Raw genomic sequence first — 25,473 nt, forward strand, 5'->3', positions numbered from 1 at the left:
TCAGCAGGAATGCTGAGTTACCAAAAGGGAGAGGGGATGAGCATGCTGTTTTGTGCTACACGTAGGTTACACAAGAGCTGCTTCTGCAGAGGGTTTGCTTGGCCCCACTCCAGTGAATTCTCCCAGCATGGTCCGCTGCTAGGTGAAAAGTCAGCTCTGTGATACCCATCACCACCCAGATATCAATGATGCAGGAATGGGCCCCCTCAGTACAGTAAACCAAATATACATATACTTGTTAAAATCTCAGTCAAAACTCTTTCTTGCCTTTAAAAGACTAACATTTATTCTATGATCTCCCTCTCAGCTATCCTTCTATGGTTAATTGCAATAAAGTATTAGTCAGTCAGGTGGCTAGTGGTATTTACTTCCACTTTGCATTTCTTTATCTTTTATACACTATATTTAATTTACTTTATGGTGGCTTATGAGCCAGAAGCATTAGCTGAAGATACACCAAAAGGAAAGCTAGTCTATAGCAGAATAAGACCAGAACCAGGGAATTCCTTAGAAAAATGCAACTCCATGATAGAAAATTCAAACTTTTAATATATTTTATAAAAACAAGTCAATTTTTAAACAAAATTTATAAATAAGGAAGCATTTAAACTATATATATGTGTGTATATATATGCGCATTTGGATTTACCACAAGAAACATATATTCTAAGGCAGCAATAAGCCATGACTAAGCCCAAAAGAGAGCCTTGGGCCTAATCTGCGAGGCCATTATTCAAATAGAACATCTTAATCACTACATAATTTTCCTTCTAAGATTAGCTAACAGACAAGACAACTAAGTTTAATACATTGTCTCACAAATAGAGTTTTGAGCCAAAGTGAGACTGTGATGAGACAGGGATCCTTCATGCCTTTAAGCATATTCTAGTGTACACAGAAGTACTTGGTCTGTAAATGCTTTAGCAATTCAGATTTAACACTGAATACATCAAATTGGTCTTGGCACCATAGTACACCACTGAAAAGCCAGATATTTCCATTCAGATACATTTTGAGGTTTGGCCCCATTGTTGTGTAACACATTAATAAAATCAGGGCGGCTTCTAGAAGTTTTACACTAGGCAAGTAACTATCCAAATGTCATAGAGAATATGCATACCAGATTGTGTGTGTGTTTGGCCTTTTTAATCTTCTATAGTCAAGGTTCATAAACACTGTTTCAGATCAGCACAACCTCTTAAAACAAAAACCAGAGATACCTCAATACAAGCCAATTTGTAGGAGTAAAATTAGCTGGTACACTGAATACTACAGTAACCAGTCTCAGAGTGGGAAAACCATCTGATTCCACCCTGAGAGAGTGGACAGCATGAAGTTTCAAACCAAATGAGCGTATTTAAGACGACCAGAGGTGCTGTTAGTCCCAAACCTTGACAACAATCTACTAGCATTTTTAAACAATATTTGTTTACCCTCTCTCTTCAGGACACCTTCATGTAAGCATCACCTAGGTTTTTAAGCGATCACCATTTAAGGTTAGGGTGGGAGGAGGTGTAGAAAATTGTGAATTCATAGGAAGTGATACAGAAACTGCAATCCAGCTAGTTTACTGAAGCTAATGATAGCCAGACCCAATCTAAGTGTACGCAACGGTACAAGTGTCAGTGGAGTCATGCCCAGTAGGATATGATTTAATTTGTCCTAAGGAACTCAGCTTTACCCTCCAGTTGTACAAGCCAATCGCTACTTGGAAGACAAGTGATGTTTAATTTGTTTGATAATCAAGAGCATTTATCAAAAATTAACAATTTTTGGGACTTTTACTTTAGGCTTTTGTGGTTTAGGACTCTCTAGGATTTCTTCATAATCTGCACTCATTCCATAGGACCATCGACCAACTGTTACTGCTTGATCTGTTGAGCAAGAGAAACAAAAAACGTCATGTAAAACTCCTATCTGTTGTATCCCAGATTTTCATTTTGACTAGTTTTATGGCTAAACCATTGGCCCACATCTTATCGATCAGGATGTCTTGAATTTTAATTCTAGCTCTGACAAACTCACATCATGTTAGCCAAGTTGTTCAACATCTATTCTGTGAATTCAGCTCTCCCCCACAACATATTTAGGGTTCCATAAATACTGTAGCTTTAAACAAAACCCAAAACATGGAACACACTTTATAAGGGTATATTTTCTCAGCAGGGAGCTCACCAAGGCCCTCTGCTATTATAACTGAAGTGGGTTAACAATAATACTCTCTTTCCCCTCTAACACCTTCCACAAAGCCCTCGCTGTAATTAACTAACATTAATTAAGCCTTAGCATGCCTAGAGGGTAGGTAAATATCATCCCCATAAGATTGTGATTTTAAGGCAGAAATGATTTGCCAAAGGTCATACAAGAAGTTTGTGGCACAGCTGATCTCTTGACTCCCTTGCTTTAATCACAAGAATATCTTTCCACCCTTTATTCCATTCAATACCAGGTAATATATTCCTCCTAAACACACAGCGCACTGGCATGCTGTTTCTTTTCTGTACAGCAGTTCAATGTTTAGAGGCCAACTGGTCACAATGTGCTGAAAATATTGCATGGTTATCAGTAACCTATACTAATTTTAGTACGTATGTGACAGTTCCACAATCTAAAACGGGTGGGCAATAATTTTCACAGAAGGATCACGCAACAAATTTTGGTAATGGTTGTGGGCCAGCTCTCGGGCCCCCGGAAGGGGAGAGGACTACAGAGAGAGAGACAAAGAGTGCGAGTGCGAAAGAGAAACACTACATGGGAGACAGAGTGACAGAGAGTGTGAGTGAGTGTCACAGTGACAGTGTGTGTGCTGGCTGCTGCTGGGTAAGTTTACGAAAGGCATCACCCTTCATCTCTTTAGGAGCAATGTCCTGCTCTGTCGTCTCCCTCCCTCCTCTCCTCTGCACTCCTGAGTCACTTACCATCCATGTTTCTGACTGAAGCAGCTCTGCTGTGTCTCTCTCTCGCCAAACCCTGCTCTGTAGAGATGAGTTACAGGGCAGGGGAACACATTGACTTCAGCACTATCCTTTCCACTCAACTCCTTTCCCCTCTGCAAAGCTAGCAGGAGAATCTTAGGAGTTGCAGATGGAAAAAGATGGGGGGTGGGGCAAATGAACACATGCTGCTGGCTGTAAATACATGTGCTCTGCTAATTAGCTGGGCGAACTAGAGAGAAATGCTTGGTGGGCTGGATCCAGTCCCTGGGCATAATTTTGCCTACTCCTGTTCTAAAACAAGTAACAAATAGCTTTGGCAAACCAAAATGCAGCTGAATAAAGAGAGGCACTGTGAAAATGGTGTGTGTTTTGGTAGCTGACTTTTGGAGTATCACTTATCATAATCTAGCCCACTAACAAAGAGCACTTTGCATGATGCAAATCGCTTACAAAATTTCCTCTTCTCATTCTGATCCACAGTGTATCATTATAGAGTCAATGAATTCTAACAGTTTCGTAAGTGGCAATGGTTATTTTTAAATATCCATGTTTGTTCTAATAGCTCGCCTATAAAATTCCATACCATCTACACTATCAATCTTCACTAAAGATCTGGGAGTTTTCCCAGCCATGTAGAATTCCAGTTCAGCAACATATATACCATTTAGTTTCAGTACAATCCTAAGAGAGATCCTTATTTTTCTAGATGGGACTGTACTGTGTGTGTCTGCAAGCAACGTGGCATTTGTCAGTTGCCATTACAGACCTCACAGAAGATATTTATAGTTCTGATCACTAAACTTTTGACTCTCATACTTGTCATACGTTCTGAAGTACAGGAATTGCATGGAGCAAGCACAGTACTCAAAACCGTTACTTAAACTCAGTAAGCCAAGATTATTGCTTGCAGGAGTCCAAGCTGTAGGGGATATGATCACCTTGGAATGTCAGAATGTCTAAACAGTACCCAGCCATTAGGGCTGCACACGTATGCCACCTATGTCCTCAGGACTCCCTCCTGAAGAGTCCTAGAGGATCTAGAAAGAAAAATTGCATAAAAGAACTTGCTGCTGAGTTACTGGACAGCATGAGTCTGACATCAGAGTTCCAGAACCAAAGTCACAACAATAACAGCAGCAATCTAACAGACCTGGAGGTGGGGTAAAGAAGCATACAAGGACATGGATGATATGCAGCCCCAATATACACAACTATTCAGAAGTTTCAAGCTGCTCTCCCAAGTCATGTGCATCACTCACAGTGGAGGATCCAGGCAGGCAAGCTTTCACTAGCACTCACTAGATTCTGTTTGCCCTACAATTTTTCACTCTTACCTGTGCTTCCATATCCTGTTTCTGTCTGTGTCATTCTTTCTGGCAAAAGCCAGGACTGCCCCAAGCCAGTTCAGGTTGGGCCACTTGGAGCTGGGCAATTTCACGGCTTTAATTTTCAGCAGGTTGGGCAGATCCCTGAAAAAATAACTCTGCTCCAAGGGAATCTATTATATCAGTAAGGTTTGAGCCTCAGAATGAATCATCTCAGATCTCCCCCAACATTACCAGAAATTACTTTTGTCTAACCTACATCAAACAAAACTACCTGCTAATCTTTTCTCACCAGTGGCCTTCTATACCACAAATCTCTGGCAACCATAAACCAGATAAACAGTCCCATACAAATCCAACTTGACAAAATGCTTCAACAAACTAACACTTCAACCATTGATCAGAAGACATCCCATGAAAGCTCATCACCTAATAAATTATTCTGTTAATCTTTAAAGTGCTATTGGACTGCTTTTTTGTTTCAACCTTTCATGTACACCTAATGTCAAGCACCCTCAGAGACTCCCTGCACATGGAGAATAACAGTGTTAATATTTATATGATACAGATATATACATTTAGTAGTGATGAATGAAGAATGTGAGTTTCTAGAGAAGCAAACTGAATTTGATAATGGAAATCTGACAGTATCTTCCAGCCAGTGACACTAGAGACTGAGAGGAAGGTGAAAAATCACGAATGTGTACAACTCAAAATGACTCATTTCACTATGCCAACATATAATCTCTCTACTGTGATTTCACTTCCTATTCTCTCTATTATAGATATCCAGAAAACAAAGCAGTAGTTTAACAACTATTAAAAACTGGTAATACCTGTACTCCATTCTCTGCATGATCATTAAGCCACTTCTGCCAAATGCAAATAATTTTATAATAAAGAACACGGGTAGGAAGGGGGGAAATAAAAATAAATGAATATAAAAATCTAAATCATGACTTTTCAGAGTTATTAGTAGACAACAGTGATATTTTTCAGCTAATTTTTCCAGATAGTTGAACAAACACTAATTTTGGCAGGGCTTAAAAGAACTAACCAACAACCTTTAGCACAGACTAAAACAGTTAACCAGAAACTAATAAAAAGTGTCTTCCCCCAGCCACCAGCACTGGCACTCAAGGAGCAAACTGTTCATTCCTCCAGCCTCAGCTGTTGGATTCATACCAGGCTGTAGTCCCTAGAGCGCGGAGAGCAAACTTTTTACGCTGGGCCCCACTTTTCATCCCTGCAATTAGCAGGGCCCCCCAACCTATCTAGTGTAATTCAAACCAATGGGAATTTGGTTTTGTTCATATAAAAAAAGAACCCCTTTAGCACGTGTAAGGAAATAAGTATGTAACAACTTTAACTGGCATATAAATGTACATATACAAACATAAAACAGTAACATATTTCAACCTTTTTGGATGAGATGGATGAACCTGAGACCTAGCAGCCAATTATGCTGTGCCCCCCGTCCAAAATTTCACCCCTGCCTCCTCCCCACTTTGTTCATCCCTGCTCTAGATCAAAGGCAGGCAAAATACAGCCCATAGTGCCGCCCACAGAGCATCAGCCACCTAAGACAAGCACCCCCTGAACACAGCCAAAAGTTTAAGGGCTAGATCCCATTTGTAATGAAAGCAGCCAATTTCCGCAGTTTACTTAACTCACCTGTACTCCCTATTCCTCCCAAACAGTTTAATATTTGCTACCAGAAGAGTGCATTTTCCACGCCTTCTTTATAGCTCTAATCATTGGACTAGAATAATCTGTCTTTATATTAAAACTGACACGTAAGCTGTATTCACTTGGATCTCACCTGAGTTCTGGTTTTCTGGACAATCTTTTTTAAAGTGTTCCACAGATCCACAAAGCCTGCAGCAACCTCCTATTAAAGAAAGAAACAAACAACCAACACTATTTTTAAACAGCTGGAAATAACATTTGCTTTAGCATAATGCATATTGTAATCACCTGTCAACATGTTATAAAGACTAACCTTCACTTGAAACAAGCAAATTTAAATATTACAAAAACTAATTCAAAATATATACTGCTCCAAAGATACAGCACCAATTACGATATAAATTCCCTCTAGAAACTAATTCACAGGACTTTCATAGAGTAAGATTTGTGAGCATGGACTAATAATTTGACTTGTGTGCCTCAGTTCTCCCTCTACAAAATAGGGATCTTATATGTACCCTTATTTGTAAAGCACTCATATCTATGGATGCCAAAGGATGTATGCACATGCAGTACAGGTTGAACCTCTCTTTCCTGGCACCCTTGGGACCTGACCAGTGCTGGATGAGAGAATCTGCTGGACGATGGGGTCAGTATTGTCTATCACATTACCAACCCTTCCACTACTCAATGGGCTCTTAGAAGACATTTAAGGGTAAATTACAGCTAAACAACAGCAGAGAACACTGAGAGCCAGGATTGGTGTCCGTAAACAAACTTTATGGGACCACAGAAAACTTGGCCACACCCATGATAAGTGGTCCTCAGCCTAACTGAAAGCATGCCAGATTACACAGTTTGCTGGATGAGAGAGTTCTGGGTTACAGAGGTTCAACCTGTATTAAATGTTACTGTAAAGACTAATTTGAATGGATATTTTCCTGGAAATATTGAGTAGCTATTTGAAATTCTCACACTCTGTTTACTTAGTAACAAGTTGTAAGATACTAGCATACAAGAATTACTTCTCAAGTTAACAGGAGTTGCATGGGAATGTCCGACAACAAAATCCAGCCTTTAAAGCAGTAACATCTATTTGAGAGCTAGTCAATTCAAAAAAGATTAAAAGTAATTTTAAATACATCTGAGTTGCCCTAATAATCCCAGATTTTACAATCACTTTTCTATATTTTCCAAGTTGCGTGAAAGATCCACAAAGTGGCTGATTACACTGGGATATGAAAGAGAGTTATACAAAAAAGGGATTATCAGATTTCAAAAGACTATTTTAATCCCTTTCTTACATTAAACATTTTCAGACAGAAGCATGATTTAAATGAGGTTGTCCCTTTTCCAGAATAGAGGCTTCATTAACAAATGTTACAAGTCCCAGGATACCTAGGGACTGCATGTTTCTGAGCTACATATGATCACAGGCTACGTGAATTACAATTCCTAAGCACAAGTCAAAGTCAGAGTGTCAGCCTTTATTCTGATTTCCTTGTTCTTTTGCAGTGTCATCACATAGTGAAACACGGAATTTTAGTGCAACAATAAATTTTGTTTGGCTAACACCCACAGAATACCTGAAAAGACCCATGTATCCAATATATAATGGTGGGGGAGGGGAGGGTGTACTGAAAAACTTGTTTAGCTGTTAACGTGTCTGTCTCTTTAGCCAAAAGAGACTATTCACTGCCTCCCCACAGGTTTAAAGTGTCTCCCTTTCTCCATGGTAAATAGTCTTAAATGCGCTTCTCTGGCCTCACAAAATAAAACAAGCAGTACTGTAGCACCTTATAGACTAATAATTTTATTTATTAGCTCTCACAGGTAAGAAACACTTCATCAGATTTCTCCATGTGTATATTTCACTGGTTACATACATAAATACAATGGGTCTTTTCCCCTCATAGAACCACTGGGGGGGGGAGCGTTTCCCACACTTTTCTACCTATCCTACTGATGCTCAGTTACTTGGATTAACCATTAGCTAATGAACGCTTACATCAGACCCTCTAAGAGTTGCCCCATACTTTATCTACACAAAGTACACAGTCCACCTCTTCTAAAGAGATCTATTCACTATGCTGTCTAGTACCCAGCAGCTATTATCTTGTCCTTTGACACTTCAACCACCATTATAAAGAGGGCAAATGTTTAACTTACTGCAATAATTATACTTACCTTCAGCATATAGGCCTTTAGGATTATCTGGACATGATCTTGACAGATGCCCCATCTCACCACAAATAAAACATTTTGCATATGGAAATTCCCCTGTAAGACACCAATTTTCTTCTATTAAGATGCATGTTTAAGCATCACACCAAAGTTATAGATAATCACACAGTGTTTTTACAGAAGAGAAAATCAATATTAAAATAATAGGGAACCACTTAAACAGGTCTCAAAACTGTTAATTTTCTCCATGATCAGCAAACACTTCCAAAACTTCCACTTTCTTAAAAAGTGAAATGCACATGTTAAAAACATACCAAGAGCTGGATCAACTTTTGCTCTACACTTGGTGATTTCATGCTCTGTAGATCCACATCGGTAACAGATTCCAGTACCCATATCCTGAGTTTCAAGTGCAGCTGGACAGTCAGCAAGTCCATGGCCAGGCTTCCTGCAGTGGAAACATACCTTGGAAAATAAAACGTGAGTTACTAAATTGACCAGGGAAATTCACTACATGTTTTTCCTATTAAAATTAAGGTTACCTGAAAACTGTGTGTGTCATATACCCACATTTAGGCAAGGAGAGAACACAGTCAAGGTTCAGTTTTAGATTTTGGCATCAAGTTTTTGCACTTACAACTTTAAAATAAGGTCACACCAACACCCAACGATAGCTATAATGATTTCAAAGGTCTAAGATTCAATAACTGGCACCGAAAGCAAGACCACAAAATCCCAATCTAATAAAGTACTTTATGAATTTTACATGGGCGGACCCAAGAGGAAAATTCCTGGATTATAATAGGGATAAATCCAATTTGTCTAGTAAACCACAACATAGTTATCACAAGCCTGCATCCACAACCGATTAGATGATCGATCTCCAATATTATAAGCACTATTCACCGATCTACAAGATTAGGAAAAGATATATGTAGGAATTTCATATTTGGCATTTACTGATCAATATTCAATCATTCCAGAAGGAGTGATTCTTCCTTCAAAAAGTAAGTTTGGTACATTCTGTGGATTCCAAACAGGGGAACAATTTCACATTACAGTAAATCTTCGAGATACACACAAGCAAGTTGAACGTGTCACAGGTTAACGTGACTGCCACCCACAACAAGAGCGGTTGCCTGGTCCCTGGAGTGGCAGGGAGCTGAGAACCAGGCAGCAGCCTGGCTCCTGGGTCGCTTCCACTTGCAGAGCTGGGAAACTGAGCATGACAGCAGCCCTGGTTAGTCTTCTGGCTCCAAGGAGTAGAGAAGAGCTGGGAACCAGCTTGCCCTGGTTCCTGACTCCCCTCCGCTGGCTGGAGCCAGGAAACCGACCAAGGCTACCGTGGGACCCAGGAAACTGACCAGCTGGAAAGGAGCAGGCCAGTAGCCTTGGTCAGTTTCCTGGCTCCAGCCAGCGGAGGGGAGCCAGGAACCAGGAGCAGCCTGGCTCCCGGCTCCTCTCCGCTCCTTGTAGCCAGGAAAATAACCAGCTGGTCAGTTTTCTGGGTCCTGCAAGCAACAGGGAGATGGGAACAGGCTGCCCCTGGGTTTCTGGCTCCCAGCCACTCTGGCAGCCTAGCTCCCATCTCCCCTCGACTTGCACAAAAATTCAAGTTAAACAAGGGTTGCAAAAGGCAATCCCCATGTAACTCCAGGGTTTACTGTTGGTACACTGGAATTCTGCAGGCTATATGACTTTCCTACAAATGTTTGCATCTTGTTTAAAAAAAAAAAAAAGTGTTTTTTTTCTCAGTTTACTTTCACTTTAATCTTAGAACACACTTTTGAACAAAACCTTGAAGTGTTCAGAAAGATTGGTAATGGAAAAATGAGTCTTTACCAAGTTCTTAGGTCAAATTTAAGATAAGATTATGCAAGTGACTTATACATGGCTAGTAAGTAGGAAACTTAACAGAGAACCAAGAAGAGAAAGGCAAAAAACAGCACAGAGATCTTACCATGGTGTTTTTCTTCATCTCCTGTCTCTTTAATCTTCTTCCTTCCCGACGCTTGTCTTTCTTCAAGGCCGTTGCTACTTCTCCCCTCACCTCACGGCTGTCAGCTGCGCTCACCTTTCCATCATGTATAGCCTGTGAGTTCTGTTTTAAGTATTCCATGAATCCATTAACATCTTCATTCAAATAGTCTTTTTTCTTTTTATTCTTCTTCTTCACTTGAGCATTCTTTAAAGCAAGATTATTTGAATAATTTTGCTGTTTATTCCTTGCTGTTCCATTGGTAGATCCATTTTTCATATCTTCCCATGGCGTAGCATCCAGAGGCTTTTTGTTATGTGTGGTACTTATACGGGCCCACCTTGTCATGATTTCTTCTGGAATAGCTTACAAGCCTTTAAAACAAATACTAAGGTCACACTGTTATTTTTAATCATTTTGCACAAAATTTAGCACAACAGGACTAAATTTAAATTTGGGATGGGGCTACCAAGCAGCACTGCTCTACAAAACATCATTTAAAAATAAAATCATGTAAAACCACCCCATAAGGCACCAACCAAACGATAAAAAACATTACTCATCTTTTGTAACTGTTATTCTCCAAGATGTATTGTTCATGTCCATTCCAAACAGGTGTGTTCACGCATGCAAGCGCATAGCACTCAGAAGATACTTCACCAAGCAGCCAGCCATAGGGTTGGCCTGGGTCTCCCCAAAGTGGTGTAGATATGGTGCCAAATATAGAGCCCTGCCAACCCAATCCCCCCACCTCCCAGTTCTTTCTTGCCTACAATTCTGACAAAAGGGAAGGAGAGTGGGTGTTAGAATGGACATGAACATCACATCTCGAAGAACAACAGCTACCAAAGACAACGTTTTTTCTTCTTCAAGTGTTTCTTCACGTGCATTCCAATCAGAGGATTCACAAGCCCAAGTCTAGGAGATGGGGTCAGAGTTCCTCACTGATTGGAACGCTGTCTCATCCAAAAACTGCTGTGTAGAAAACATATGAATGGATGACTGTGTTGTGGTCCTACAAATTTCCTGGATAGGAAGCTGGGCAAGGAATGCTGTAGAGAAAGCCTGAGCTCTGGCAGAGGCCGTGTCTACACGTGCCCCAAACTTCAAAATGGCCATGCAAATGGCCATTTCGAAGTTTACTAATGAAGCGCTGAAATGCATATTCAGCGCTTCATTAGCACGCGGGCGGCAGCGGCGCTTCGAAATTGATGCGCCTTGCTGCCGCGCGGCGCGTCCAGACGGGGCTCCTTTTCGAAAGGACGCCACCTTCTTCGAAGTCCCCTTATTCCCATGAGCTGAAGGGAATAAGGGGACTTCGAAGTAGGCGGGGCCCTTTCAAAAAGGAGCCCCGTCTGGACGCGCCGCGCGGCAGCAAGGCGCATCAATTTCGAAGCGCCGCTGCCGCCCGCGTGCTAATGAAGCACTGAATATGCATTTCAGCGCTTCATTAGTAAACTTCGAAATGGCCATTTGCATGGCCATTTCGAAGTTTGGGGCACGTGTAGACGTAGCCAGAGTGTGTCATAAGCAGAGGCAGAGGTATAGCCTAAAGACTATAACACTCTCAGATGCAGGAACAGTGAACACGTGGCCAAAGGTTCAAACGGGCCCCACCCCCCTTCAGCCAGCACAGAACCAAGTTAAAGTCCTAGGGGGCACTGGCTGGCGAACACAAGGATAGAACCTATCCAAAGGCCTTTAGAAAGTGTCTAATGATTGGGTTGTTGAAAAATGATTGACCTTGTACCCCAGGATGAAACACCAAAATGGCGGCTAGATGGACCCTTTCAGAAGACACCGACAACCCTTGCTGATTAAAGTGTTGCAGACAAAATCCAATATAGATTTAGGGAAGTGAGAGTCAGGGAGGCCCCATGCTATGCCCCCCAGATGGAGACTCTCTTCCACTCAGTGAAATACGTCACTCTCGTTGAGGGGTTTCTACAACTAAGGAGGACCTGTCTATATGATCTGAACAGAAGAGCTTAAATGGGTTCAGTCACAGAGCTTCCACACCGTAACATTTGGATGGTGAAGATGCCTGTGGCTCTGTGTCAGAAGCTCTGGGTAGAAAGTAGGGTTACTGGAGCCTCCACCAACATGTCCAGGAGCGGTATAAACCAATGCTGGCAAGGCCAAGCAGGAGCACTCAATACGACATGAGCTCAATCTCTCCCGCTTTTGAGAAAGACTCTATGGACCAGTGGAATGGGGTGGAAAACGTGCAGTAGACAATATGCTCATGACATCAGGAACACATCCAACATTGACTCGGGTCTGTGGATCTGGAGGTAGCAGAACTGTTGGCATTTCTTGTTGAGCCTTGTGGTGAAGCTCCAGTGCTGAAAAAGTAAGTTGGCCACATGAGGGCAAACTAAACACTCATGACCCTGAACAACCTGTTGAAAAGGTCTGCCACTCATTCTGCACATCCAGAAGAGGACTGCTGGAGGACTGAATGCTCTACACAAAAGTCCCAGAGCAGGAAGCCTTCCTGCACAGGGTAGAGGAGCGTGTACCCCTAAAGGTTGATACAGAACATTGCTGTCACGTTGTACCTGTCATGTTGGCATATGTCAGTATTGACAGCCAGCTGGAACACCCAGCAATCTAAGCAAACTGCTTTCAATTTTCTGACATTGATATGGAGAATCATATTGGCTGCAAACCAGAGACCCCCAATAAGTCATGATGTCTTCTATATGAGCACCCCATCTGAGGTATCTCTTACCAGCCATAGCAATGGTTGTGTTGTCATGAAGGGGATGCCTGCGCATACCTCTGGGTGGTCTAACCTCCAGGTCAGCAAGTTGAGAACTGGGTGGAGAGAGTCAACAGCTTGTATAAACACCTCTGTGGCTTGTGATAGATTGTCTCTAACCACAACTGCAATAGTCTGAGTTGAAGCCTTGCATGACGCACCATGTATGCACAGGTGAACATGTGGCTGAGCAGTTTCAGACAGTTTCTCACAGCGGTAGTCACAAACTGATGCAACTTGAGAATAGTATCTGACAAGGTTTTGAACCTCGTGGATGATAGGAGAGCCCTGGCTTGGATGGAGTCCAGGACAGTTCCAATAAACTCCGAGAAGTCCTGTGTTACTTGACAAACTAAAAGATATTTTGGAGCTTAAGCTGTCATGGACAAAGGCCTGCTTTGTCAGAGGCACTGACAATGTAAGCCTTTGTCCACAGAAGCTTATGCTCCAAAATATCTATTAGTCTATAAGGTGCCACTGGACTTCTCTTTGTTTTTCCAATAAACTCTATTCTCTGAGCTGGGAACAGAATGGATGTCTCCTCATTTATGAGGAGACCTAGATTGTTGACGATAGTCCTAATCAAAGCAAACTGGGACAGCAGATCACTGGAGTTGGGCATGATTAGCCAGTCATTTAGGTGGGGGAACACCTACATGTGATACCTACAAAGAAGAGCTGCGTCCACTGCCATGCATTTGGTAAACACATGGGGAGCTGCCAACAGGCCAAACAGGAGAACTCGGAATTGGTAGTGGTTCCAGTTCATTACAAAGCTCTTGACTATATTGTTGAGGGCTATGAACATTGTTGCACATTTTGTGGCGCAGATAGGTTGGCCTAATCTCCTCTGTAAATAAAATGAGTCAATAGCTTGGCTCTTCCAAGCACTTACAACCAGTCTGTGGCAGAGGCGGATTAACTACAGTAGCAGGAGAACCTCTCTCTGACACAGGAGTTGTCTAGGTTAGTGCAGCAAGGCTCCAGGACTATGGTTGGGCTGATATTGCATAATCCTGATCTACAGTACCAGGTTTAAGAGCACTAGGTCCACATTCAAAAGAGGCCCCAGCACCACAGCCCTGCTCTCCACTATACTGATGATTTACCACCCTGCCCCTTTTGTCAGCCTTTTCTCCCCAAGGCCTCACCTACCACTCACTCCTCTCTGCCTCCCACCCGCTCACATACCACCGGATGGATGCAGAGACCAGCAGGTCTGAGGCAGTCATGGGGCCCAGTGCTCAAGGCCTGATCCTGCCCAAGTTTCAGCAGCTGAGTTCAGTGAATCCCTGGCCTCCCTTCAGAAGGGTAGGGAGGGTGGAGGCAACCTTCAGCTGCCACAGACCCAGCACCCCACTAAAACTCACCCTCATTGAGGAACAAACTCACACCCCACAGCTATGCAGAGATTTGACCATATGAGAAACAGGTGTAAGCGGCCAGAGACCACAAGAACCACTCATCACGAGCATAGCACAGAGTCCCTGGAGTAGGGTGAGCATACTTCTCAAAGGGAAAACAGGACAGTGTGCAAGACTAGCCTGAAGGCCCCTGGCAAAAGGCTGACCATTGGCACTGGCCTGAGGCCCTCTCCGTTTAGGGGAGCAGTCAGGGATCGGGCAAACAGCACAGCACATACTAGACAGGCCTCCAGTGCAGTGGAGATCCAGACGCAAGTAGAGAGAGGTTAGGTCCAACCAGTGCTGCCTATAAGCACAGCACTTGGCTAGGAGAGATTCAGATACTGCCCAACTGATTAGCAAAGCCCCCACAAACCATTTTTAGCACTACCAGACCAGAGGCCTACAGTCACCTGTCCACACCCCAAGCAGGCCAGGTTCACCAACAGCTGGCAGTGCACCCCAAGGCCTCAGTGTAGAATCCCCTTGTCCTGCACTCAGTGGGTCTGAGCTTGACCTATTTGGACAAGGGGTACAGGGTGTGTTGAGCAGTATGGCTGCAGGCCACCTTGGGCACCTCTCATGGTGAGCAGTAAAGCACCAGCCCTGTTGGACCTTCTTGTTAGTGTCCCTCCTCTACATGCAATGCATGCCTCCAATGAGGACTCACAGCTCAGTCTATGCATAGTTTTAATCATTAACTAGATCAGTGTTTCTCAACATTTTATTTTTTTTGAAAGGGGGTACTATATAAAAAAACAAGCATTTACACCCAGTACCTACAATTTTCAGACACCCACAGGTTTTTTTTTCCTACCACTGCAAAACATTTGCTTACACAACTTAACCATAACTGGTTAGTTGGAAGAAATTGTCTCTAGACAACAAACTTACCATCATACTTATGATTGTGCAAAAAAGATAAGTAAAAAACTAGATGAACATAAAATAATTTTAATTCATAAATAAAGGATGAGAAACACTTTTAATCTACCCTCTGTGAGAGCTCTGAGTTACCCCCCGGGGAGAACGACTGAACAGGGGAGAGAGCGATCCTGCCTGTTTACTAACCTCCGCAGACAGCGCTATTGACAGTTACCCGAAAGGCCGCCCAAAGCCCTTCGGAAGAGACGGCACTTTTGTCAATAATGTTAAAGGAAAATAACCACATCCAACTGCTCTTTGCCCTCAATTACCGCTGTACACCTGAACACCTCCCCCCCGCATCATGAAGGCTCCTGGAAGCACTTTCATCCCTTCTCCGCATCTGCCAAGGGGCTCAGCTGGCGGGGGAGCGGGGCGCACAGCGGCTGGGCTCATCTCGCGCCGAGTGCAGGGTGCGCAGAGCGGCCGGGCCCGGCTCCGCGCGGGAGGGGAATGGCGTACGCAGCGGTTGGGCTGAACACGCGCGGCGGCAGGAGAGGGGGGGTACGCAGCGGTTGGGCTCAGCACGCGCGGCGGCGGAGCGAGGGGGCGCAGAGCAGCTGAGCCCGCTGCACGCGGTGGGGGGGAAGTAGGGGACAGAACACGCTCACCTCAAGGTTCCCAGCTGGGTCCGATTTCCGGCTGGTCGGGGGGCGGGGCTTGAGGGGGAAGAGGCAGAAAGGGGGCGGAGCCGCTGCTGCTGGCGGACGAGCCTCATGTGTGCAGATCCGCGGAGCGATCCGCGATCTGCCTGACACCTCCCCCTGCGGCTCTGGCGGCGGTGCGTTGCGACGCCTTCCTGCAAGCCTGCGCCAGGCCGCGAGCTGAAAGTAGTCCGGGGCCGGAGCCGGGCTGTGCAGGCGCTCTGTGTGGGGTAGCGCTGCGCCCAGGGACGCATTTCTTGGCTTCCTTGGAGGATCTTGTAGAAACATTGGCGTGTGGCCGTTGAGCCTCGCCTCCGTGTGAGAGCGCAGAGCAGAGCAGGCGCGCGTCTCCGCCCACCGTGGGTGGGGGCTGCGCGAGGTAGTGACCCTGGGAAGGTTCTGAATCGTCCTGTGGGTACAGGCAACAAATCAGCCCCCGTGGGCCAGATTCCTCCCTACGCCCTTTCCGTTTCGTACAAAGCGTCTGCCAACCACTGCTGTGCAGTGCAGTGCAGTGCGCTGCTAACGTAGGGGTCAGCCCCTCTTTCCCGGGGGGGGTGACCTTTTGACCCCTATGTATGGGAATGCAGGTGATACCTTTCAGAGTTACGGATAGTCCTACTTACCGCAGCTTCATTAATACATAAACCGAGATGCAGAGCTTTCCCCTGTGGCTGGTGGCAGGAGGGAGATCCGTTGCACGTGGAAGCAGGGCTGATGTGCTGGGGGCAAGTGAGCTCAGGGGGAGGAGGTGGGCAGCCTTGGGGGAGCAAGACCTCCAAATACCTCACTAGAATTAAGCCCCTACCCAAAGGATGGTAGCAGTGATTGGTGAGGTGGCAAGACAGGGCAAAGATGGAAAGCTGGCAGGGTTGGCCTCCATCCCAGACAGTGGGCAGATGGACTAAAAAATCCCTGCCACAGGGCAGATGGCAAGGGGGGGGCCAGAGGAGCTCAATCCTGTCCCTAGGGGGCCATATGGAAGGTGTAGGGAGCAGAAAGGCTCAGTCCCTGTCTCTGAGGAAGGTAGGGGCAGATGGCAGAGCTGGCTGGGGGTCAGAGGACCACAGTCCCCTTCCCCAGAGGAGGGCAGATGGTGGGAGTAGAGGGTGGCACTTGCAGCAGGGGGAGCAATTCCATCCTTGCCCCAGGGAAGTGCCCAGATCCACGCTCCCAGTAGCTCCACACGGTCCTGCACTTGCAGCCCACCCTGCTCTCACTGGCTGCTCATGTGTGGGGCTCACACATCCCTCCCTTCCCATGGCATTTCTGCTTGCCATGGTGTGCACTTGCGGGAACAGACTGGTGCCCGTGGATCTTTGCATCCAAGCTGCATGGGGAGAGGAGGGGCAGGGCTGAGCTCTTATCTCACATGCAGATGAATATCAGCTTATGTGCCGCTCTTCGTACGCGTGCCAAGGATTGCTGACCCCTGAGCTGCTGTAAGAGAAGTCCCTCCAGCAACCCTGGCATCTAAATGCTCCTTGAAGGCTCTCATGACATGCCATTCAGTTACATACTGTGATGGGTGTGCTGTAAGAACTAGAATAGCATAGAAGAGAAGTCCTCACCAGTCTAATGTATGACCTTGGAGAAAAAATCTAGCTGTGTTACTGTCTTACAAATATTCTCTCCTGATCTTTTTTCCTGTTTGGGGTTGCTTTACCCCACCAACCAATGATCTCAAGAAAAAAGCACACACACAGAAGTTCTCCACGAGTTCCCCATATTTCCATGATTCTCAGCACTTCAGACTTTTTATTTGGCAAAAAGGCATTTGCTCAGAAAATGTATTTTTTGCTTTGGTTGTGTTGTCTATTTATTACTTTGACACTCTATATTCCTATTTAAAATATTCCAAACACAGCAATTTGAAGTAATTCATGTTATTCAGGGTTTTCCTTCCTCAGATTATAGTAAACTACAAAAATAAATAAATAAATAAAATCCAAATGTATCATGGATACTTAGAAATCTTGTGCTTCTTAAAAATTCTACAAAACATCTTGGGCTTGTCTACACTTGCCCCCAACTTCAAAGGGGGCAAGTGAATCAGGGTGATGGGAGATTACTAATGAAGTGCTGCAGTGAATACTCCAAAGGGAGTGAAGGCACTTAGAAGCAGAGCAGCTACATTTATGCCAGCACTTCAAAGTTTGACACTTCGAAGTTGCTGTGGGGGAGAATTAGCATAATGAAGTGCTGCATATTCACCACAGCACTTTATTAGTAATCTTCCATCACCCTGATTACCATGCCCCCTTCCAAGTTGGAGGCAAGTGTAGACAAGCCCCTTATGTTTGTTCTGTGTGTCTCAACTTGTTTCAATTTCATCTTCACTTCTTGTCAGATGTATTGCACCCTTTACATTTTCTGTATAAGTTACTGAACAATTATGTTATGCTATTGAAGCAAATGTACCAGCAGAGGGAGTATGAACCTCCTTTGAAAGCAAAGTGAACTGCTGGAATAAATGTGGGCTTTTTACAATTTTAAATGAAAGGTTATATTTGACTGGGTATATTTTTTCATTGACTCTTCCTTAAAATAGAAGTACTTCTTCATAATTTATAGGCCTTTCTTCAGGATATTCCCAGTGAATGTGCACCTACAAAAGGAACAGGAAGAATACCTCCCATAAAAGTAAATGTTTATATATATTCTCATGTGTGTGTAGATATATATAAAAAAGGCCATCTTCTAATGAAAAGGATGGATTCCTTGACTTGTTTCCTGAATATAAAATTAGCCATACTGGGTCAGTCCACCGGGCTATCTAGCCCAGCGTCCTACCTTCTGACAATGGCTGTTGGCAGATGCTTCAGAAGGAATGAATTCTTTACATCAGGGGAGAAGACAACAAGGGACATAGAACTGGGGAAGAGGGAAAGGTAATCCTTGTCTCAGAGATACTTCAGGCTTACTTCTACCTATATCTTGTCATTGGTAAAATAGCTAACTTCCTAAAGGCAAATCTACACTAGGAGATTAGGTTGATAAGGTTGATTTTTTTTAAGCACCCACTTTTGTAAAGTTAAGGGTGCATGTCCCCACTGGCATGAGAAGTTGGTGAAGTACATCCCCATTAGGGTGGGAAGTTTTGATTTTGCTAGCAATGCTGTGTGCGTACTTATCCCACAGTTCCTGCTGCCCCCTTTTATTCTGGGTTAAATTCCCAGTGTGTGACAGAACAAAACAGCCTCCCATAGTGTACTTATCTCCTCTCCCTCCCTTTAGAAAGTAATGGCTAACAATGCTTTCACACCTTTTTTTTTTCCACTGGGTCCTTGTGCAGACGCCATTGCAAGGCTGTCATGGCCCCCATCCAACTTCAAACTTGTGGCAAATACTGTGAGCACCTCACACTTTGTACTGCAGTACATGCAGAACCTAAGCAGCCTTCAGGGCAATGAAGACTCTGAGGAGGACACAGGCATACAAAAATATGAAACATCAGAGAGGAGGACCATGGAGATACTGGCTGCATTTGATGCTTTGTACACAGTGAAGTGCCAGTTCTGTTGCCACGAAACAGGCTCAGACTGGTGGGACTACGCTGTTCTTCAGGTCTGGGGTGAACAGCAGTGGCTACAAAACTTCTTCCTTCATAAGGCCACTTTCATGGAACTTTACGAATTGCTTTCCCCTGACCTGAAGTGCAGCAATATTAAAAGAGACTGGCCCTGACAGTTCAGAAGCAAGTGGCAATAGCTCTGTGGGAGTTTGCAATGCTAGACAGCTACCAGTCAGTGGGTAAACAGGTCAGAGTAGGCAAATCTACAGTCGGGGCTGCTGTGATTCAGATAGCCAATGCAATCATCTTCTGCTATGAAGGACAGTGACTCTGGGAAATGTGCAAGTCATAGGCTCTGTCTACACTAGAGCGATCTGTTGACAGAAGTTTCCATCAGAAGATATCTTCCAACAAAATTTCTGTCGACAGATTGTGGCCAGACAGCCAAGCAGATCAGAAGAGCAATCTGCTCAGTTGCAAGAGAGTGGCTGGACTGCCTGGCCACTCTCTCAACAGAACAACCAACTGGAAGCACAGCAGACAGGGCTGCCCAGTGTCCTGGAAACCCTTTCTGTCAACAGAAGGCCCCCTGGAATGTCCAGACCGGCTTTCTGTCAATGTTCTGCCTCATGGGGGAGCAGCAGAACACTGTCGACAGAAGTGCCGCATTCTGTTGAGTTACTGTCAAAAGAATGCCTTGGAAATGTGGATGCTACACGGGTTTTGTCGCCAAAATCCCTAATGTAGACATAGCAAGAGTGAATGGCTTTGCCGCGATGGGATTCCCTAACTGTTGCAGGGCGATAGATGGAACACACATCCCTATCTTGGCACCAGACCACCTTGCCACAGAGCACATAAACTGCAACAGGTATTTGATGGTGTTGCAGACATTGGTGGATCACAAGGACCACTTCACTGATATCAACGTGGGATGGTCAGGAAAGGTGCATGACATGCATCTTTAGGAACTTTGGTCTGTTCAGAAAACTGCAGAATGGAACTTTCTTTCCAGACCAAATAACCATTGGAGACGTGGAGACGCCAATAGTGATCCTGGGAGATCTAGCTTATGCCTCGCTCCCTTGGCTCATGAAGCCATACACAAGCAGCTTGGACTGCTGTAAGCTGCAGTTCAACTACAGTCTGAGTAAGTGCATAATGGTAGCAGAACATCCCTCCAGTCTTGCTAACAGAGAGCAATTTGTCTAAGTTTACACTAAAGTCCTACTTCAAAGTAGCCTCTTTCAAAGTAGACATCGAAAGATGCTACTTCGATGCGTAGCGTCTACACAAGCACCGGGGCTGGCACAATCAATGTGCAATGTCGAAGTAGCGCTCAGTGTGTTTAGACACGATGCGTGCTACTTCAACGTTGTGTCTGATACTTCAACGTAGCAGGCTAGTGTAGATGCAGCTTTTATGGGGCATGAAGATTGCTCTCCCTTTGCTAGCAGAACCAGAATGGTAGGTGAGACTGGCTTGTTCACTGAAAAGCAATGCTGGACCATGAGGCCCCTAGAATTGTGTCCACGCACGGTTGCTTACGTTGCTGTGGTTCTGTCAAAGACCCACTCTGACACATCAGAAGAATACAGCATTGGTTAAGTGTTTTTAATTTTTCGAAATGCTCTGCAAATGAAAACTTACTAATCTTTACAAGAACCTGTGAATGGCAGGGAAGTAGTATCCTCCTATTGCTGTTGGAAAAACTGAGATGTAGAGAGGCTGACAAGTGATCTTGTTTGTGATCAGGCTAAATAATATATATATAATCAGAAAACACTATAAAAAGACTTGTCTGCTGAAGAGGAAGACAAAGTAGAGGGTTCATTTGTTCTTGAGTGTGACTGATGGAATCTTTGTTCATTTTTGGGCTTATGCTCCTTGGGTAGTTAATCATACATGCCCCTGTGTCAGGATGATGTTTGTCTGGTAGCTATAATTTTTATCTAAGTCTGGGGAGAGAAAGGAATAAGTAATACCAAAAATCATTTAAAGTTACACATACTCTTGTGGTGTTTTGAGGGCTTCTCTACAAAGTTATTTATTTCCATATTTGAAAGATACATTGGTTTGTTGCTATCTATCTGCTATATCTGTCTGTGGCAAACACTTACATAATCAGGAATTCATTTCTAAATATAAATATTTTTAGATTATGCTGCCCAAGGCTGCACAAATAAAAGACTGACAGCGTCAGGAACAGAAGTCAGCTGTTCCCTTTGGATTGACCCTTGGCCTGTTAGGCTATGCTGCCCATGGCTCTTGATTCACGAAGTTGCTTAAGAGGGTGCTTAATTTTAATTTTGATTTTTGGTGGGACTATGTACATACTTAAATATCTTACTGGCACTACCCATAGGCTTAAATTTAGGTACACATATCTTCGCTGAACTGAGGCCTGTAACGATTGGATATTGGGGGGTATGTTGATACTGCAATAAAATAGTACCAGCAATGTTTAGAATATGTTTGCTCTGTTTCAAAGAATGAAGAGAAAACAAATGTCTGAGGTGTCAAGCAGAAATAACAAAACCTGTGGGTACAGACTCCTTAAGACCACAATGTCCAATACGTTCACCTCTCACCACTTGTGGCAAACAGGACACCATGGTGTGAAGATTCCAGTCCTGGAACCATGTGCAGTTCTTGGAGCCTTTAAATGCGGCTCCTCAGGGCCGCGCACATGGAGTAGACCTCCACGCACACAATTCACTGCTTGGTGGGACAAATGCGTGGTGGCAGCGGCTCCTGCAGCTGCAGCTTAGGGTGCGGATTGGCTCCTGTGGCCACAGCTGGTCCACAGAATGGCTCCTGAGGCCAAAGTTCAGGGCCTGGCATGACCTGTGTGTTTCCTGAGGCGTCAGCTCAGGTCAGTTGCCACATTCAGTTTGTGCAGTGAGGGGGCTTGGTGGTGTCTGTCTCTGGAGGAGGGGAAGGGGAGGGCATTTTTAGAGCAGGTGGGCTGGGGGTGCCTGTTTCTGGGGGAGGTAGAAGAGGGCTATGGCAAATACAGAAGGATGACAACCACAAGTGTGGTGATCCTTGGATACTACTGCCTTAAGCATTCTAAGCACTAATGAAGAGCTGCACATAAAGGATAGAATTCACTGATAAAAACAAAAGCTTATCTGCATCATCCTTGTCCCCAGCTGCTGTTCGTTAAGAAAAGACACCTTCAAGCATTCTCTTAAATTGAGTCAATATGCCAATAGTTTCTGCATATCATTACCAAATTCCAGGTAGATGGCATAACACTCATCTTTTCTTAGTGCTTTGAAATCAGTACGCTTCATTGGCTTCATTAGAGTTTGCAAGTCCCTGCAATAGAAGTCCAGTAATAAGGTGGAAGACTGGCTTTTTTAAACAATATACCAGGAACATACGGGTCATCTTTAGCATTTCCGAAACACTTTATTAAAAATTAATCTATTGATGATTACAACATACCAAGGACCAGATTTTCTCCTTTTTTACGCATGTGCAACCCCACTGAAGTCAGCTGACGTGCTCTCATGTAGTCAAGAAGAATATCTTGTTTAAGAAGCAATTTTTTAAAAAACCAGTGAGATAGTCTTATAAACAATTGTATTATTTCATAAAACAATACTAATTTATGCACTGTGATTCATAAGAAAATTACAACTTTTTTGACTCTTGTCACTCTGAAACATGGAAATTTCTGGAAAAACTTAAGTGATTAAAATTTACACATAACCTACTTCTCTGATAGCATTGTCAGAACAACTTGTTTAGCTCTTAGTGTGCATTATCCAATCTTTTATATGTTACCTTGTTTCCTTGTAAGAAGTCTTACAAAAAGTCTTGTAAGAAGATTAAAATGAAGTGACACACAGCTGCAATATGCATGTACAATATACAACTACATAGTTGTGCCCTGTTAGAACATATGAAATAATAGATTTTTTTATTCTATACCTAATGCACTTTAGTTGCTGTCATGTCATCAAGTATCTTTGGAGGGAAAAAATGCTATTTAAAGATTGAAATTTTCCAATTAAGTCTCAAGCAGCAAGTAAGCTCTGAGAAGCAGTATAGTGAGAAAACAAGTATTAAGTATTTTGAATTTGTATATTGAATTCCAACAAACTGGTAAATTTAATTACAATAATATTAGAAGTAATTCAGCTCCCCTCTTATTTGCTACTTTTTGGTAGTATTTCCATAGAAAATTCGTCTTATTCAGACATACTTTAGTCAAGTAAAATAGAGTTTAAAGAGTGTTTTATGGTGTCTGTTAAGCCAGTACCAGTTAGATCAGTGAATTATTCTGGATATAACATATGATAAGTGGAATCAGTGTGTTTGCATTTTAATGTGTAACTACAACTCAGTATTTAGAAGATACAGCTGCTCTGTGCACATAGCCTCACCTGACTGTCTTGATTAATAAGTTTGATTCAAAGAAATTGTCCTTAAAGAGGCACCTGCTCCCTCTTCTGACTAGTAAGACACATTAGGTAAGAGTCCCACTATGCTTAGAATAAGTATCAGAGAGGTAGCCGTGTTAGTCGGTAGCTTCAAGAACAACAAGAAGTCTTGTGGCACCTTATAGACTAAGAGATATTTTGGAGCATAAGCTTTTGTGGGCAAAGACCCGCTTCATCAGATGCAGGTTTGATGAAGTGGGTCTTTGCCCACGAAAGCTTATGCTCCAAAATATCTGTTAGTCTATAAGGTGCCACAAGACTTCTTGTTGTTCTCTATGCTTAGGACAGTTGTCCTAGTTGTGAAGCCTTAGCTATTGTATTGTGGCCAGTTCTGCAGCCCACATTTTAAGAAAGATGGACAAATTGGAAAGTGTCCCAAAGAAAACAAAAATGATTAGGATAAAAAAATCTGATTTATGAGGAAAGGTTAAAAAAACGGAGCATATTTAGTTTTGAGAAAAGGCCTGGGGGGAGGAATTTTCAAATAAGTTAAGAGCGCTTATAAAGAGGAGGTTCCTCGTTGTTTTCCATGTCCACTGAAGGTTTTTAATGTGCAGCAAGGGAGCTTTCTGTCAAATATTAGGAAAATCTTTAGCTAAAAGTAACTAAACACTGAAATAGACTTCAAAGGGAGGTTGTGGAAGCCTCACCGTTGGAGGTTTTCAAGACCAGGTTACTGTCATAACCTGTATCTAAAAAGTGTCACGTAACATCACACTGGAAAATAAATAACTCATTGACCATTAGTATTCTTTCATAATGTATATATGGGATATATACAAAAAGATGTGGCTGCTAGAGTTGTGTTCTTAAAATGTGCTGGGCACGCACTGCATAAATGCAGTATGCCTCAAGCACAGGAATATATAGTTGTTTGATAAGCATAGTTGCCAGTAAGATTATTAAAATATATTTATATTAAAAGGTAAACAAAGCCATCAAAATAACAAGTGAGGGAGCAGCCTCTTGAAGAATCTGTACCACAAATAGGAAGTCACAGAATCGACCAACTGTATAATAATTGTATAATATTACTGTTTTATAAATGTGTGTCTAAGACCTTTTGTGAACGCTTGTCACCTTGGTGAGTAATATTCTGAAATGTAAGTTTTACTGCTATTTGAGAAATATGAGTACTCTCAATAATATGCTTTACAGCCTGTGACCAAACAAAGAGAAAAGCAGATTTTTTTTTTTTTTTTTTTTTGCAGGAAGGAGGGAAAACAGGTATTTATCTGTCTCCAGTATAAAGTAAGTATTATGGAATCAAATTAATGGAAGCTCTATTTATATAAGAGTGAGCAAAGGAATGAGAATTTCACAGTAATGGAAAACAGTATGAGAGCATCCATAATCCATATAAAATCTCTTTCATCTGTGGTAAACTTTTTAGGCTATTTATTTTATGCTGCAGGAGTTCCCTGACTTTCCCTGTTAGTGTATAATGCCAAGTAGAACTAGTAGAAAAGATATTTCACATACTAGATGATACATAATCATACGATACTTGGACAATAATGTTAGAAAATAACTTGAGTGTGTTCATATCTTTCATTAAAATCCACTTATTGGTCGTGGCTGTCTTTCTTACAGTGTCATTTTCTGAATGCTAATTCTTGCCAACCCAACCATCTATTAAAAACAGACAGTCCATATAA

General features: G+C 43.2%; 1 protein-coding gene across 2 annotated transcripts; it reads right to left on the reverse strand.

Moving 5' to 3' along the window:
* Positions 1–587: 587 nt before the first annotated feature.
* On the reverse strand, positions 588–15,910 carry ZCCHC9 (zinc finger CCHC-type containing 9). 2 transcript variants are annotated; one of them, XM_074995381.1, is made up of 6 exons: positions 15,815–15,910; positions 10,095–10,486; positions 8,449–8,599; positions 8,138–8,230; positions 6,084–6,152; positions 588–1,874 (listed from the first exon to the last, which is right to left on the reverse strand). In XM_074995381.1, the coding sequence occupies exons 2-6, from the start codon at positions 10,458–10,460 to the stop codon at positions 1,756–1,758; spliced, it is 798 nt and encodes a 265-aa protein (XP_074851482.1). In that variant the 5' UTR covers positions 10,461–10,486; positions 15,815–15,910; the 3' UTR covers positions 588–1,755. The 2 variants fall into 2 exon arrangements, with proteins under 2 accessions (XP_074851482.1, XP_074851483.1); XM_074995382.1 differs by lacking the exon at positions 15,815–15,910 and adding an exon at positions 12,847–13,041.
* Between the last annotated feature and the right edge of the window lie 9,563 nt (positions 15,911–25,473).

Source organism: Carettochelys insculpta, chromosome 5, assembly GCF_033958435.1.
Source record: "Carettochelys insculpta isolate YL-2023 chromosome 5, ASM3395843v1, whole genome shotgun sequence".
In the NCBI taxonomy this organism is placed as follows: Eukaryota; Metazoa; Chordata; order Testudines; family Carettochelyidae; genus Carettochelys; species Carettochelys insculpta.

Excerpts from the sequence above, each read along its gene's own strand:
- ZCCHC9 (XM_074995381.1), bottom strand. The coding sequence starts at position 10,460 with ATGACAAGGTGGGCCCGTATAAGTACCACACATAACAAAAAGCCTCTG. Across the intron at positions 6,153-8,137 it reads TAAAGGCCTATATGCTGAAG|GAGGTTGCTGCAGGCTTTGT; the intron begins GTAAGTATAATT and ends TTTCTTTAATAG. Across the intron at positions 1,875-6,083 it reads TCCAGAAAACCAGAACTCAG|ATCAAGCAGTAACAGTTGGT; the intron begins GTGAGATCCAAG and ends CTTGCTCAACAG.